This window comes from Epinephelus moara, chromosome 20 (assembly GCF_006386435.1).
Source record: "Epinephelus moara isolate mb chromosome 20, YSFRI_EMoa_1.0, whole genome shotgun sequence".
NCBI lineage: Eukaryota > Metazoa > Chordata > Actinopteri > Perciformes > Serranidae > Epinephelus > Epinephelus moara.
The window spans coordinates 30,915,691-30,933,105 of NC_065525.1; the positions used below are offsets into that span (position 1 = coordinate 30,915,691).

The 17,415-nt window shown below is 41.4% G+C and overlaps 2 protein-coding genes across 2 annotated transcripts; both read left to right on the forward strand.

The window, feature by feature from the left end:
* Positions 1-7,987: 7,987 nt before the first annotated feature.
* On the forward strand, positions 7,988-11,015 carry LOC126408493 (shaker-related potassium channel tsha2-like). The gene is made up of 2 exons (XM_050074065.1): positions 7,988-9,487; positions 10,659-11,015. Exon 1 carries the CDS (start codon positions 8,026-8,028, stop codon positions 9,454-9,456), a length of 1,431 nt encoding a protein of 476 aa, XP_049930022.1. The 5' UTR covers positions 7,988-8,025; the 3' UTR covers positions 9,457-9,487; positions 10,659-11,015.
* Positions 11,016-12,445: 1,430 nt separating this feature from the next.
* On the forward strand, positions 12,446-15,753 carry LOC126408492 (potassium voltage-gated channel subfamily A member 1-like). The gene is made up of 2 exons (XM_050074064.1): positions 12,446-12,898; positions 13,521-15,753. Exon 2 carries the CDS (start codon positions 13,778-13,780, stop codon positions 15,251-15,253), a length of 1,476 nt encoding a protein of 491 aa, XP_049930021.1. The 5' UTR covers positions 12,446-12,898; positions 13,521-13,777; the 3' UTR covers positions 15,254-15,753.
* The last annotated feature ends 1,662 nt before the right edge of the window (positions 15,754-17,415 follow it).

Consider the following 17,415-nt stretch of genomic DNA (forward strand, 5'->3'; position numbering starts at 1 on the left):
AACTGATGTAATATTGCTTCATTGGCATCCTCCCATGACCCTCTACCACTGTGCCACATTTCACATGGATTGACCAAGTCAGTGAGGAGAAAAACGTGGAATAGACACACCCACAGACAGAGTATTCGTCATTATATAGTAAGATAAATACGAGCTTGTACTCATCAACCAAATTTAGCCCATGTTTAACTAGGGGTAAATAATCTGGGTACAAAATGTGATCATAGTATATGTAATTTTATATCACAATATCCATATTAAAGCTGCAATGACTGCCGTAATATGTGGAAGATACACAATTCAACCACGAATTCGCAAACCTGAAACCTGATTTGTTTCTTTATTACACAAAACTGACAAGTAAGCATCCCTTCAGTTGCCAGAAATGTTGGCGAGAGTGCAGGTCTTTTGATGTAGACCACTGTTGTCTCATGTCTCATGTTAGCATTGTCGTGTCACAGCAAAGAGGGTTAGAGAAAGCTATTACCAGGTACTGGGGTAAAGAAACACCACTGACAAAGAACCTATGGCTAACAATTATGACAGAACTCTTTTTAATGGAGAAATTAACACACATACTGAGACAACAAGAAGCACAACCAGGGAGAAAATGGGAAAAATTTACTCTATACAAGACTGAAAATGGCGACACTGGACTGGATTAATAATCAGTAGATATACACTACTCCTTAAGGCTGTAAAAATCTGTCTTTACCCAAGCAGTTTTTGTTTCATTAGCTTTTATTATTTTTCAATTATTTTATCATTTTATTATGCTGTTGTAACCAACATGTCAATGTCACAAAAACGGTTTTAATAAAGATTTAAGTGAAAAAAAGCTGCAATGATTAATTGATTAGTTGTCTACTATTGAACTAGTCGGCAACTAATCTGATAATCGATTAATCCGTTTGAGTAATAAAAAGAAAAGCCCAAATTCTCTGATTCCAGCTTCTTAAACGTGAATATTTTCTGGTTTCGTTTCTCCTTTATGACAGTAAACTGAATATCTTTGGGTTGTAGACAAAACAAGATATTAGAGAACGTCTTCTTGGGCTTTGGGAAACACTGATCAACATTTTCTGACATTTTATAGACAAAACAACTATCAAGAAATCGAGAAAATAATCAGCAATGAAAATAATCATTAGTTGCGGCCCTAATCTATCTACTGTATATCATGATATAGTGGAGTAACCAGACAGGAACACACGTGAATTCCTGACAAATCAAAGCACTTCGTCACACTGAAGCAAAAATCATGTAAAATTCAATACTGTCCTTCCCAGTGATTTGCAGCACACATGCCCATAGCGTCATAATACACCCACAGATATTTAAGTGACAGCTCTAGACAGATTTATATGGTGTCATGGTATATAACGTCATATTGTGCAACCCTATTTTTAACCCAGCAGACCTGCTCACTGAGAATGTTTTCCATCCCAGTCTTGAGTTCCGCTTTTGGTAATATGTTGTTAAAGTTGTAAGTAGGTAAAGCAGCTTGAATCCGAGGCTTCCCAGATATAGCTCTACCTTTATAGACTCATTCCAGTGTCTGAGACGCTGTCATCACCCACCCTACAGAGCACGTCACACTGGGTCAAATGCCCCCTATTTCATTTCCAATAGAGTAGTTGGCACCAGAACGATGTGATACGAAGGAGCTGTTGACTAGCAAGGCTGACCTCCTAAAAACCCCTCTTTCAATCTATAACACACACTCTCTCTCACCCACTCACACACACACACACTCCCTCTCTCTCTCTCACACACACACACACACACACACACACAAACATTATACGCACATGTGTTCATTCACCAATCGTACTAATGGCGAGGCCGGATACACACTTACAGAAATACACACACACACACTTTGTAAATACTTGGCCTGGGGTTTCGGGAGGAGGAAAGCCAAGAGGAGTCACTGACACAAGTTGCTTCTGTGATTACCTCACGTCTGTAATGGGCGAGGCAGGAAACTCATTCTGTCTATATTTAGACAAAGACAAGCTTCAGAGAAGGACTTGCAATTGATAAATATGCCAACAAACATCAGATTTTAAAGAAATGTAATTATTGTGTTTCAGAATCTGAATATCATTGCTCTATTAGAAGAACTTTTATATAGAATTAATATTAATTTTCACTTTATAACTCAAAGTTATGCTGTAAACTAATTTTTCAGTCATTTTGAATGTTTTTATCATCATGCTGTCTCAATTATTAAATCATGATGGTATAAATGTATGGAAGCAAATAAGAGACAAATATTTGAAATTTAAACACTCCTGAATTAATAGCATTAAAAAAAATAAAACAAAAACGTAGAAAAAACATGCATCTTGAGTTCTTTGATCTGAATTCACCTCTTAGAAATGATAATATGAAATTTTATTTTTTATATTTAATTTATTTTTCAGTGTTCACAAATTCAGATAAAAAAAAATCCAAGTTTCATAATTTCAAAAAATAGATTCAGGTTGCTTAAATTCGATTGATCAAATTTAGATCTAAAAATTCAGGTTTAAAAAATTCAAATAAATTAGTCAAATTTGATTGGTCAAAGCATTCAGGCTCGAATGCCCATCTTGTTCTTTCCTGGGTAGCCCAGATGTTGCTATTTGATTTTTTTTAACTTTAATTTTTATCCATATCAATTATTAATTCATAATGATATAATTTGAATTCTAACAGCCACAGAATGATTAGTTAAAAAATAAAAAAAACCCACTGAATTTACGGCATTGAAATACTTTACTTAAAAATTATTCATTTAATTTAATTTATTCATTCTATATTTATCTCTTTGAAATTAAAATATAAAATCTCTTGATTTGCACTTTCAAAAGCTGAAATTGAATATATCAGTTGAATATGTTTGTTTCAGTGTTCACAAATTGTGATCCAAAAATTCAAGTTTCAGAAAGAAAGAAAAAATAGACTCAGATTGCTCAAATTCGATTGGTCAAATTCAGATCCAAAAATTAATGTTTCTGAATTTCACAAAGAAAGAAAAATAAAATTGATTCAGGTTGCTTAAATTCAGTCAGTCAAATTCAGATCTAAAAAGTCAAGATGAAAAAAAATCAAATAGCAACATCAGGACAGGATAGGCAATCGAGCCTGAATGTTTTGACCAAATGAATTTGACTATTTTATTTGAATTTTCAATTTTTTTTAGAATTGAAAATTGAAATTTTAGATTTTAATTTGACTAGTTGTATTTGAGCAACCTGAATCTATGTATTTTTTTAAATCATGAAACTTGATTTTTTTAAATCTGAATTTGTGAATACTGATTTTTTTTTTTAAGAAATTAAATTAAATTAAGACATTTCATATTATAATTTCAAAGAGGTGAATTCAGAAAAAATACCTTCAGATGCTGTGTTCTCTATGTAAAATAATTCAACATTAAATATTCAGTGGCTGTTAAAATTAAAATATTTACGTCTCTTATTTGCCTCCATATAAATGTCGGTCCAAATCACCAATTTTCTCAAAGGAATTGATTTTTCTGAGGAATGATAAGAAAGCAGATGTTTTCTTGCTGTGAGTGACTCCACAGTATCATGTTTCCATGGGGGTCTCCTGGACTCATGGGTCCAGCCATTAATAACGACCGGAGGTTCCTCGCTGTCAGCATTCATGCGCCCTGCAGGCTTTACGGCATGTGTCTCCCAGGCTACGTCTCATTACTGTACAGGCAGTCACTGTAAAGTATGCACACGTACATGCATATCTATCTGCATATCTAAGTGTGGGGATTTTTATAGAAGGCACAACTGCAAGACTCATCACCCAGGCATGGCTGCAGAGCATGCCGTATATGTTCTTATAAATAATTAAAACAGATAATATGAATAATACAGATAGTATGTTTGATCCCACAAAGAAAAGATTTATCACTAATGAGAAATGATGGATAAAGGTGACAAAGAGAGGTTGCTATGGATTTTAAAATCTTTTACTATTCTTCTTTTTTCGTCTGACCAATATTTAACAATCACATGTCCATTCCTGCTTGTTTGTTATTGTTTGTTTCCTTGGATACGGTCAAGGCCTGACACCTTGGCTTGACCCAGACAGTCATTTGGTGAACGCTATATGCTAACACATTAGCAGCAGGCGGCACCGTGTCCTGACACTGACATCTGACTCTGACATCCAACCCTTTGTTCAGTAATGGAAAGGCCAAAAAAACAGCGCTCCTCTGGGGGCTCGTGCTTGTTAACCTGACCACAAAAAAAGCCTCTCTGATATAAAAGTTTGTGATGGCATGTTACACACGCGAGCATCAACGTAATAATGTAAACCGTCCAGGTTGGTTTTAGTAACACTGATTAGCACCCTCTGGCTATTATTGCTGCACTCCTGTGCCTACGGCAGTGACTGACATACCTGATACAGCTTTATGAAGGCAATGAAAGTGGAAAAAACTGAGCTATTAATAGATCACAATGCTGCAGTGCACATATAACTTCACTCTGTAAACCCAGGACACATCTTCTAAACATTATATCAACTTTACCTGTGATAGAAATATTAAACTGTAACGTGAGAGAAAGAGGATCCTTATCTTGTGCTGGACAAACATAAGTGTCATTGTGGTCTCACAGAAACACGTGAAATGGACATGAGGTCTCAACAATGGATTACGTGAGGGTGGGCATGAAATGTGTTAAAATTAAGTGCTGGCAACAGGAGAACAATGCCAAGGCAAAGTCAATTTGTCACAGTGGACACATGAATTAAGTATTAAGAGCGAGAAAGTCCATGTCAAGGGGTCAAACAAACATGGACTTTCAACCAGGAGACTGCTGTTCGTGATCCTGTGTGAAAACAAAAGTCAATGTAGTTATGTAACTTTACAGACTTAAGAGAACTACGCAAAGTACTTTAAGTAGGTACAAGGGTGTCAGTTTCAGTAAAGTTTGATCTTGATAGCCCAACACCCATCAACCGATAAGTAACCGGTTGATTTGTTAGGGAAAAAAAAAAAAAGACATGAAATACACAAGGCCTTTCCTGTTAGCCTGGCGCTCCATTGACTGTGAGCTTTAGTGCCACATTTCAAAGCGCTAACCACTGAGAGGTGTTGAAATTTTAATGTTTTGTGATGTAAATGTCTTCCCTTTAATTTTTTTTTTCTGTTGGCTTTGCTGACAGACAGTCAGACAGACAGTGTAACATACGGAAACATTGTGCCCACTTTCCACCCTCCATTCTCCACCGCTTAGCTAACGTTAGCCTTGGCCACTTTGAGTTAAAGCAATGTAAAAACATATTTCAGTTAAAAAAAGTATTTAAAGAGAAAATGATGAAGTTGTATGAACATTCATAGAAAGAGAAAAATCAGGATCTTTTTCTATTATTGTCTTGTTTTGTTGTTGTTATTGTTTTGTCTTGTTGCTGTAGATGGGAGTCATCCCCCTAACCTGACATTTAAGTTTGATAAACAGGTGTTGCCTCAGCTGGTTTTATTAGTATTTATGTTTCTTTAAAATTTGACATTTCTTATCAACTTTATAGCCACAATGATAACTTGAAATACACTAAGGCATGTTGCACTTGGTTACTTCTGTTGTTTAGTGGTGTAGCTATGGATCTTTGTTTAGTATTGTTTTATCTTACTATTATCTCTCTTTGGATGTTCGGCTATGATATGAGTGAGTATCATTACTTGATGATGGCGATGATTATGGATTGCTTTTGCTTTAAAACTTGATGATGGTGATGATGATGATGATGATGATGATGATGGCGATGATTATGGTTTGCTTTTGCTTTAAAATTTGTTTCAGATTAAGATATTAGGAATGGATGTTTTGGTTTGGTTTCTATTTTTGTTTCTTTTACTTATTATTCTCATGCGCAAACATAAGGTGTTGATAAGTATCAGAGTAATTTTTTGTAAAGGGGGCAGAAAATATAAGACTTTCTTCATTCTGCCTCCCTTTCGTCATGGCTGTGTAAACTATATGGATATGAAGATGTTAAAAAAAAGGTTTTGTTATTGGAACACATTCATGAACGAAATAAACTTCAAACTTAAACTTAAACTTAAACTTAACTGCGCACCACCCAGGTTGGGTGTGAGCTAGCTAGCAGCACTGGTCATTTGGAGATTACTTCACAGCTGGCAGGATGTGGTTGGTGAAGAAGCATTGTATCCACTCTCTGGTCTTCCCCCAGGTAGCCCCGGTGAGTAAGCAGCTTCTTTCTTGGATGCAAAACCCATTTAGCATTGTTAATTATGTTAGCACCACCAACTCTGCTAACACTGCTAACTGTGCTAACAGAGCCAACAACAACAACAACAACAACAACAACAACAACAACACTAAAGGGGTCTGAAGCTCAAAGTTGCGGCTCAAAATAAGCAGCTCATAACTGATCCATTTACTCACCAGGGCAACCTGGTGGGTGACCAGGGGGCGGGCACAATGTTTCCACAGCAACACTGTTGGGTCAGGACAGTGCTGTTAGTGGTAATTGCCAAATGAGCGGTGCCACTAACTAATTGGCTCCCATGAGACCTGGTTGGTGCACAGTGCAGTAAACTGAAGAGTAGCAAAATTAATTTAGACCGACATGCGTAACTGGTCAAAAATATTCCTGGAGGTTAACTGCTGACATACCTATTACTTAACGTAACTACGCAACGTATGTAAGGCTATTCACTTATGCCCCATATGTAGTTATTTTGACCAACAAAACAAGATTTTTCCTTAATATTTTTTTGTTGTCTAAACCTAACCCAGTGTTTCTTTCCTAAGCCTCAGCAAACTGTGACTGCTCGTAATAGACTTTATTGTTTTTGTGTTGCCAGCACATAATTTAAACACATTTCATGCCAGCCACCACATAATGTGTTGTTAAGAGGTCATGTCCACTTCATGTATTTCTGTGAGATTGTGTTGTGACTTTTATCCCGACTGCAGAGGATTTACAGGTCCTGATAATGAACCAATAAAATTTTAAATACATGCAGCTGTTTCTTTTTACACCTCAGTATCTCAGTGACCCTGACGCCAGGTCACTTGTCTTCTGGGGGTCCCCATGTTCCAAGTTGTACAATTGAGCCTTTTAAGTGCTACGAACGGTGAATGTTATTTTGGCTGCGGCTTCCTGAAGACCCTATCCTCTCCGGTCTACTCAAGTGTCAGTCAAGCCAGCAGTTTCCACTGGCTGGGTCCAGGAGGGCCCCTGGTTATACGAGGCCCCGTGCTTCAAAGCATTCAGGTTATTTCATCATCTTTATTTCAAGACACATTTAATATGTAGCTGCGGGGGTAAAAAACACCTCACTACACTTAACAAGCTGGATCTATTTGTCACCTTTGTCTGTACTCCTGGTTTCTAAAACTGTGGGCTGTGACCCAACACGGGCCGGGTCCTGGAGGTTCCCCTTGTGACAAGAATAGCCCCATGATTTCATGAATGAGGGACCTGCTGGGTGAGAGACGCCATTTCTCTGTCAACTCTGGATCCGGAAAACTTGCTGGACTTTGTTTTGAATATAAACAAGACAGAGGACTTTGATGTGAGGTATTTAAAAAGGAGATTAACTGGCAATTAAAATGAAAAAGATTACATTTGTAAGGCTACCCCTTTACTTGGAACTGATGGCACTGCTACAGTGAGTGAGTGTGAGAGGGACAGCAGCAGCAGCAAGTGTCATCTGGTCTTCCAACTTGGGGAGGGCTTTGGAGTTTAAAATGGTGTGAATATGATAGCCATAGCCATCGGTATAGCTTATGCAAGTGGAGATCTGTCTGCACTATTGAAAGTTGACAGTTCAGAGGCACTAATCTGACAAAGGGACGGTGTAAATCAACAACTGCACTACGATTTTGGATATTAACAAACACAATTATTGGAGTAAAAAGGGAAACTTTGCCTGAGTCTGGGGAGGCTGCATGAGACAAAGATTTGGGAGGACGCACAGGCAAAAGGGCAAGAGGGAGCCACCAAGGAGGTGAGTGACGATTTACCCACGGAGGGGTAAAAAAAATGACTGTGGTGTCCCAGGAGAACCACGACGACAGTGTGGTCGTAACTCCTTTGTTACAAGATGCTGCTGATCTGGAACCAGCGGACCAGGAGTGCAGCGAGAGGGTGATCATCAACATCTCAGGTCTGCGCTTTGAGACGCAGTTAAAGACCCTCTCCCGCTTCCCGACCACGCTCCTGGGAGATCCGCGTAAACGGATGCGTTTCTTTGACCCGCTGAGAAATGAATACTTCTTTGACAGGAACAGGCCGAGCTTTGATGCCGTCCTCTATTATTACCAGTCAGGAGGGCGGCTCCGGAGGCCCGTCAGTGTACCTGTGGATATTTTCCTGGAAGAAATTAAATTTTACGAACTTGATGAAGAGGTCATAGACCTTTTCAGAGAAGATGAGGGCTTAATGAGGGAAGAGGAGCGCCCGCTGCCCAGCAATGTGTATCAACGCCAGTTATGGCTCCTGTTTGAGTATCCAGAGAGCTCAGGACCTGCACGGATAAACGCCATTGTGTCGGTTATGGTTATTTTAATATCCATAATTATATTCTGCTTGGAGACTTTACCCGAGTTTAGAGAAGTCACCGCACTGGACAATCCCGTCAATGGAAGTGCGCACGGCGAAGAGCCCAGTCCGTTCACAGATCCGTTTTTCATGGTGGAGACGCTTTGCATCGTGTGGTTCTCCTTTGAATTCACCATGAGATTCCTCTCCTGTCCCAGTAAACCAGCTTTCTTTAAAAACATCATGAACCTGATCGATGTCGTGGCTATAGCTCCTTATTTTATCACCCTGGGCCTTGATCTCGCGGAGCATCAGGGCAGCAGTCAGCAGGCTGCGTCTCTGGCCATACTGAGGGTCATCCGTCTGGTCCGTGTTTTCAGGATTTTTAAACTTTCCAGGCACTCCAAGGGCCTCCAGATTCTCGGCCAAACGCTTCACGCAAGCCTCAGGGAGCTGGGACTGCTCATATTCTTTCTGATCATTGGAGTTGTTTTATTCTCCAGCTCGGTTTATTTTGCAGAAGCAGAAGACCCCGACTCTGGATTTTCAAGCATACCTGATGCGTTTTGGTGGGCTGTAGTGACAATGACCACGGTTGGATATGGAGACATGTGTCCCTCCACCATTGGGGGGAAGTTTGTTGGATCTTTGTGCGCCATCGCCGGAGTGCTAACCATAGCTTTACCTGTCCCTGTCATAGTGTCAAACTTCAATTATTTCTACCACAGAGAAAATGAGGATGATGACAATATTCAGTATGTACATGTGACATGCGGACAGCCGCAGCCATCATTGGGTGAATGTGATTCAAACAAAAGCACCCAGTCGCTCTCCAAAACGGAGTCCTACCAGGAAAGCGACGACTTGGAAACGTTTACATATCCAAACGTATGCCAAGCGGAGACATACACGGGGAAACTGACAGTTGTATGAAATACACCCCTGGAAGACGGTTTTATTTCTGGTGAGTCGTCTTACAGTGCGCATACAGTTTAGGCTCCTCTGTGTCGGATGCAGCAGGTGTTTTACGCACGTTTCACGCAGTGGTTTCCAAACGTGGAGCCTCACACATTCATGGTAAAACCTCCACCAAAGTGAGGACTGGCCTATATTCCCTGAACATAGAGGGTGAAATCAGTAAGTGGGAAGTGTGCACCAAAGTGTCATGGGACCCCTCATATGAAAACATTTGAAACCCTTGGGTTACGCACGGAATATTTGAAATACCATCAGCAGTAGTTGAGCCATATGACAACACACTTCTCAGTCTAAGAAGGGAAACTGAAATACCAAATAAAAAACGGAGACGTTTTCTTATCTTTAATTTTTAAGTTAAGGAACTTTTTTAAAAAGCCTCTAAATGGTGATTACACACGAACCAAACTTAACTGTTCTACTGTTAAGAAAATCACGCAGCCTATTCTCAAAGTACCAACGCTCTGAGTAAAGTAGAAGCCGTGCGTAAAAGCGCACATGACGCACCAGGCGACCAGCTCTGCGCAGAGGAGCGCACGGCGACAAACAGACACATACACCAAGACAATTATCTCCCTGTCACTCAAGAGTTAGTCGAGACTGTGTGTTTATAGAGGTCTTGTGTGTGTCTGTGTCGGGTCATGTGTGTGTGTGTTGTAACCTACGTCGCTGCTCCAATTTCTACTAGTAGCCATAGTAGTTTGTTGGCGTCTGTGTGGACTGTAAGATTATTGGCTCTATCCCTCAGTCTACTATGGTTTTCCATAGTAACGAGATCAGCTTTCAATATCTCGTTAACACAGGATAGTTTTCATAGATCTGAGAAACAGAAAACATCTCCCACTTCATTTTTCTTTGGAGCTTGCTTCTGGATAAATCTAAACTGAACAAATGAGCTCTGAGCGCCACTCTGTGGATGACTGATATCCCTGCAGACACCACTTCTGCTCGGCTCTGCTGTGTGGCAAAATTAACACTTTAACTTTACCTCTGCACTGTTGCAGCTGACCTTAAACTGATTTCAGGCTTAAGCCCCTCGAGATCACGCTCTTTGCCTCTTGGATGCTTGTGATGGTTAACTAAGCTCAGCAAAGTCCCGACTGCTTCCTCTCAACTCCTAATGTTAATCACAGTGAGTTTTGTTTTCTGCTTACTTGCAGGAGGCAGACGATCATGAGAAGCTTGTTTCTCCCTCAGAGTGGCAACAAATTTCAAGCGTGGGATTCTCTTCTTCTCCAAAGTATTGGATCATTTTCTCACGGATATTCGTGCATTGCCAGTGTTGTAGCTTTCGTGGAGGAGACGCCTGGACAAGGTTCAGTCTGCCTTAATGGACATTGTGTGTATCATCAGTAGAAGAAACGACATTCTTTTGTGTAGGCTTTATTAATGACCACGCTTTCTTTGTATAAAATTGTTTATACTGCGTTTTTTTTTTGTAATTATGAATTTCCTCCTTTCTTATGCATCTTTGAATGCAGTTGCAACTTGCCTCAGTGTTGTTACAAACATTCAGATTGCATTGCAGCTCGCTGACAACAACATGGCTCGAGACGTTACAATGCAATGACTGCATGACGCGAATGCATTATGAACTTTAAATGTATTAAATATTTATTTTTCTAATTTAAACATGTATGTGAACTTAACTTAAACCTTTTTATAAATAAATTATGAATCAGAAAATAAACAACTGGTTATTTCTCCACTCTCAGTATCACAGAAAGCAAAGAAGAACTCATTTAAAGATACAAATCCATGCCTATTAATTAGTGTGATACACTGTATATTAGTTTTGGTGCTGAATGATAGAAAAAAGCGCAGAACTAGACACTGTGTTGTCTTGCCACAAAACCAATTAACTTAATAAACCGTCATAGTGATAAATGTAGCAGGGTTTATTTGGCTGGAGGCACATTTTAACAAATTAGAAGAAGTCTGATGACCTGATTTTGTGTTGAATGAGTGTTTTTAGAAAGTCAGTGCTTTGATCCTCACTTTAAGGCCCTGAAACACAAAACCACCTACACACAGGCCCTAAAAGTCATCAATAGACAAATTATTTGCTTATTTGTTATGATACTGTGTCGTAATATATATTCTGGTGTTTGTTTTGGGGTTTGTACAAGCAGTCCTCTATGAGATGAATCAATCATCTGCGCTGTCCGTGGTGCTGAAACTGATCCTCCGTCCTCTGCAGAGCGTTATGCTAAAAATTCCTGGTTTCGTCTCAGATGTGTTTGACTCCTGCAGCCGTGTGCAGCCACGAGTGGAGGCTGGGACATATTATAACTTAGCAGCATAAAGTGTAAGATACTGGGTGTGTGCCGTGCACATCCTGGATGCAAGCACACTGATGCGATGAGGGCTGCAAACACACTGTGGACGGTTTTGTCTCATTGCTCACTTGTAAAATGATGAGGACTGCAAAATCTAATTTGGTCCCACATAGACTCAGATATTGACACATCCAAGTAACGCCCGTGTAAATCCCGGAGTGATGGAATGAAAAGCTCATTTAATCCCTCACCACATCAATGACATGCTAGTTTTCTAAATAATTTAACAAATGTAACACAGCAAATTCAGAGGTTTTGTTACCAAGTGTCATTTGCAGTCTGATTGCGCCAGTGCTGGCACACAAGCGCTCTTGTTTTTGTGGTGTGTGGAGAACTTCTCACGGCGTGCTTTAGTAGAGCCGGTCTGCATTGCGTCGAAACCCTCCAACTCCTCCTCCTCCTCCTTCTCCTGCTGCTCTCCCCCTCCCCTCTCCTCTCCTCTCTTCTCCCTCACCTCCCCTGCACTTGCATGTAAAAATGCACAGCAAAAACTTGCTTGACATTGTGGAGAAAACATTTGGACGTCGCTGCTGCTACTTGACTGTCATCTGTTTCATTTTTTGATTTCTTTTATTCTGCCCTGCGAGCCGCGCTGCAACACATTCTGCCCGTCATCTTGTCTACTCGCAAAAAAAAAAAGCAAGCAGATTTCTGCTGATGCAGTGATGTCTGGAAATGTCAAGGGCTCGCTTATTGCCCCTTAATGTATCTCCCCCTCCTGAATTGCAGCGCAAGATTTTCTCCTGCGGTATACTGTAAGCTGTTCACACCACCGTGCCGCCGCGCCAGCAGCTCCCGACGCTGCAGCTCTGCCTTTCTCTCTTTTCGCTCCTTTTTCCATCTCAGGCTTTCCTCATTAGACTCTCCTGATTTTCATCTCGTTTCTAAAGATTTGAGGACACTTTGCGACGGACACAGTTAGGATGGCGATGAGCACAGTGAGGCTCTTTTTGGTGGTAGGTGCAATGTAAAGTTACCACATGACACCCACTGCTGCCCTGTCGTTGGATGATTTTACTCGAGGATAAGACGCATTCAAGACCTTTCAAGATCAGCCCACGGTAAGCCTCCAAACTGCTGACTTATACAATAATGACATCGGTTAGATGCTTTGCTTCTCGACAGCTGCTGTTGACGTGAAGAGAACAACCACACTGTGGTGCATTCTGCATCTTCTGTAGGCCTGTGGGCTGTGTACAAGTAGAAACATCAGTTGGTGTAATATCAGTATCAGATGTTATGCGTCACATCGTAATTCAGGCTGGTTAGAGTGGCGTAGGATAAATCATTCCCATGCTCCTTTAAGACCTAGAACCGCAGCATTTCTACGTTTAACTAAAGTAAACATCCCTATAGAAATATCATGAGTGTATAAGAGAAACAGAAGAAAAAATAACCATAGGAATGTAGTAAATACCATGTGGTGCAGGAAGATCATCATGTACTCACGACTGAGTACTACAGACAGATTGTAGGTGTCTATCTTATAGGATTCTTCCTTGGGGTGGTGTTTTTTTTATCTTTACTACTGTGTAACTGCACTAATTGCAGGCTGAGAGAAGTAAATACATAAATAAATAAACTGCAAAAAATGCTGAGCCAGCAAATATCTTGGCTGTTTGATCCCATTATTTCTTCCTCTCCCTCTCCTCTCCCTCTCCCTCTCCTCTCTCTGGGTGACAGAGGCAGCAGTAACAACAGCAGCAGATGCACTGGAGAGCAGCAATGGTCAAGTCAGCGAGAACCGCAGTGGAGCCGCACTGAGGCAAAGCAGCCAACCAGCCCCCTCGTATCTGGGGACGTCTCCAACAATTTAAGGGGTGTGGGAAGCTGAGGAGTGGAAAAATTTGCCCCGAACCTGAATGCCTGCTAAGTTAGACTAACCGGGATCCCAACACAACTCCTCCCCCCTCCACCTCCACCTCCTCCTCCTTCCCAAAATGACCGTGGTAGCAGGAGATAACATGGATGACACCTCGGCTGTCCCGGGCCACCCTCAGGACACCTACCCCCCTGACCACAACGACCACGAATGCTGCGAGAGGGTGGTCATCAACATAGCCGGTCTCCGGTTTGAGACGCAGTTGAAAACTCTCTCCCAGTTTCCGGAGACGTTGCTTGGCAACCCCAAAAAGCGGATGCGGTACTTTGACCCTCTGAGAAATGAGTACTTCTTCGACAGGAACCGCCCCAGCTTTGACGCCATCCTCTATTACTACCAGAGTGGGGGTCGGCTGAGAAGACCAGTAAATGTCCCTTTGGATATGTTCTCAGAAGAGATCAAATTTTATGAGCTGGGAGTGGATGCCATGGAGAAGTTTCGTGAGGACGAGGGTTTCATCAGGGAGGAAGAGCGTCCTTTACCTGAGAAGGAGTTCCAGCGTCAGATATGGCTCCTCTTTGAGCACCCGGAAAGCTCAGGCACTGCGAGAGGGATCGCCATAGTGTCTGTGATGGTAATCCTGATTTCAATAGTCATATTTTGTTTAGAGACTTTACCACAGCTGAAAGAGGACCCGAGGGGTCGAATGGTGACAGTTGGTAACACTACTGTTTATTATAAGCCAAATATCCTCACTGACCCCTTCTTCGTCATTGAGACTCTCTGTATAATCTGGTTCTCCTTTGAGTTGATTGTACGCTTTCTGGCGTGCCCGAGCAAACCGGCCTTCTTCAAGAACATGATGAACATGATCGACATAGTGGCTATCATCCCCTACTTCATCACACTCGGCACCGAGCTGGCCGAAGACCCAGAAAAGGAGGGAGTGGGGGAGCAGGCAACATCTCTGGCCATCCTCAGGGTGATCCGTCTGGTCAGGGTGTTTAGGATCTTCAAGCTGTCACGACACTCCAAAGGACTGCAGATTTTGGGGCAGACCCTCAAGGCCAGCATGCGAGAGCTGGGATTGCTGATCTTCTTTCTGTTCATTGGAGTCATCTTGTTCTCCAGCGCTGTCTACTTTGCTGAGGCAGAGGAGCAAGATTCCTACTTTGGCAGCATCCCAGATGCATTCTGGTGGGCTGTTGTGTCTATGACAACTGTGGGCTATGGGGACATGGTCCCCGTCACTATAGGAGGCAAGATTGTAGGATCTCTGTGCGCCATCGCCGGAGTGTTGACAATTGCGCTCCCAGTGCCTGTCATTGTGTCCAACTTCAACTACTTCTACCACAGGGAGACCGAGGGAGAAGAGCAGGCCCAGCTGCTCAACGTCAGCAACCCCAACATCCCCTCTGAAACCAACTCCAGCCGCCGTAGTTCGTCCACCGTCAGCAAGTCAGAGTACATGGAGATTGATGGAGACATAAACAATAGCATCGACAACTTTAGGGAGGCAAACCTCAGAACTGGCAATTGCACTATAGCCAACCAAAACTGTGTAAATAAAAGCAAGCTGCTTACAGATGTTTAGACACTAGTTAAGAACTTTGGGATCTCTGTGGGACTGTCATATGTGGAGTAGACCATCAGTTAGGAATGCTTCATTTACCTCCTCAAAGCGCTCTATGGCATTAGGCCTACAACTACGCTCAGCTATATAGAAAGGAAAATCAAAGATCTTAGAGTATATGACAGGTAGATAGAATAATTAATTCTTCTGATCCTACAAATATATAGGTACATCAAAAAGAAAACATCAACTATTACGCATCTACACGGCTCCCTGGAGGACGCAGAGCACACACTGTCTAATCAGATGACGGCGTGATAATTAAAATCTTATGCATGGAGTACAGATAACATTTCAGCAAGTTGCACAATGCACCAGAAAAGTCTGCAGAGACATGCAAGCACCTGCAGCCAAAGTGGTAAGCGCCAAGAAGTTAGGTGACCCCCTCCTCGCTCCCTCCTCCTCCTCCTCCTCCTCCTCCTCCTCCTCCTCTTCTCTCCTCCCTCCCTACAAAGGATATCTACTATTCAGCAAAGCACCTTATAGGAGGAAGACTGATCTCTCTTGTTTGGATGTAAACAGATGGTGATCTACTCGCTTCACGGACATCCGCAATGCTGCTGTTTTCCAGCAGATGCTGTAATTGTGATATCACCAAGTGATTCAATGCCATGCCCTTTAGATGCAACACAGCACAACGTTAAAGTGAGCTTCACACGAGCATGATTAGAGACTTTCCATTTTGATATCGGCATGCATGAGACATATCTCACATAATGGAAAGGATGTTCTTTTGGATACCTGCCTCCATCCTCCCTCCCCTCCTTGTCATCTGTTTTCATACGAGTGCACTGGATGAGTTTCTTAATTTGAAATGCTAATCATTTAGAAGTATAGAAATTGAATGTTAAAACTTAAGGGAACAGTACATAAATGAGATCATAGCATGAAAAAAGTAACCTGCATTATGGTCTATCGACTAAGGTACTTTTGTATCCTGGTATATTTAATGCATGACATGAGTATTCAGCTTGTTGCAATTCAGGCACTCTGCAGTGCCCTATTGTCAGGGAAACTAAGGAAATCAAATTCTGGATGTTTCTGAATTGCGATCAAATATATCCAAACCCACCTTGAGGATGCAGAGTTTCTAATTTAAAAGTAGTCGAAGAAACTGAATAAATATTATCAAAAATGCATATAATTATAATAAGCACCAATTACAGTATTACGTCAATAGTGCAGTGCATGGACCTTCTTTGAACAAGAAAAGTTAACATATCATTAGTCACGCTTCCATTTCCACGTCAAATTTGAGTACATATTGGTTTGAAATCCACTACGGAAAAGGATCGACACCAAATTTCACTTCATATTAAGAGAGAATTATTCTGACATTAGTTGCTAGTGCCTTTATCCCTTTCACCAACAGGACCAGTGAAAGTGCCTCTGTGTACAATGGGATTTGCGAGGTTGAGCAGAGCTGGTTTACCTTCTGTTCTTGTGTTGATACACTGTTGGTTACGATGTTAATGATGCCCGATGAGCAAGGTTGAAACAGCAGGTGATTGTGGTCAAAAAAAACAAAACAAAAAAAAACAAAAACAAAAGATGATCCATGGCTGTTTTGCACAACCCAGTTTTCATGCTGTCACGCACTTAATTATGCCCTTAAGCAGCGATGTATTGTACTCTGCATGTTTACCAATCCAATTCAAAAGGGAATATCCATAGGTTTTTAACATAGTTTATTTGTGTCTCGTTTCTGTTCGTGCACCGTGCATCCTTTCAGGGTCTCTACCTCAGTGAGGTCATTGCAAACTTGCTGCAGAGCTGCAAGCTTCAATGCAGGGCTTCCTATACCATAATGCAAAATGGAACCTTAAGTGTAAACTGCAGTCATGCAACATTGAATGTGAGAGTCCCGAAGTATAGCCTTTACACAAGCACTTAGGACAAATAGTGTACCACAATCCCGCTCCTTTTGTTCACTTAAAGCTACGCACAATCAAACATTCATATGTAGAGAGTTTGTAGAGATTGCTTGGCTCTCCTAACGGGATGAGATTGACTGTTTTATATGTTGGTTTCTTTGGGACGACGGTATCAGACGTTACTGTCGTGTCAAAGAAACACACTTCAACGTGTCTGAACACACACACACACACACGTGTATGAGACAG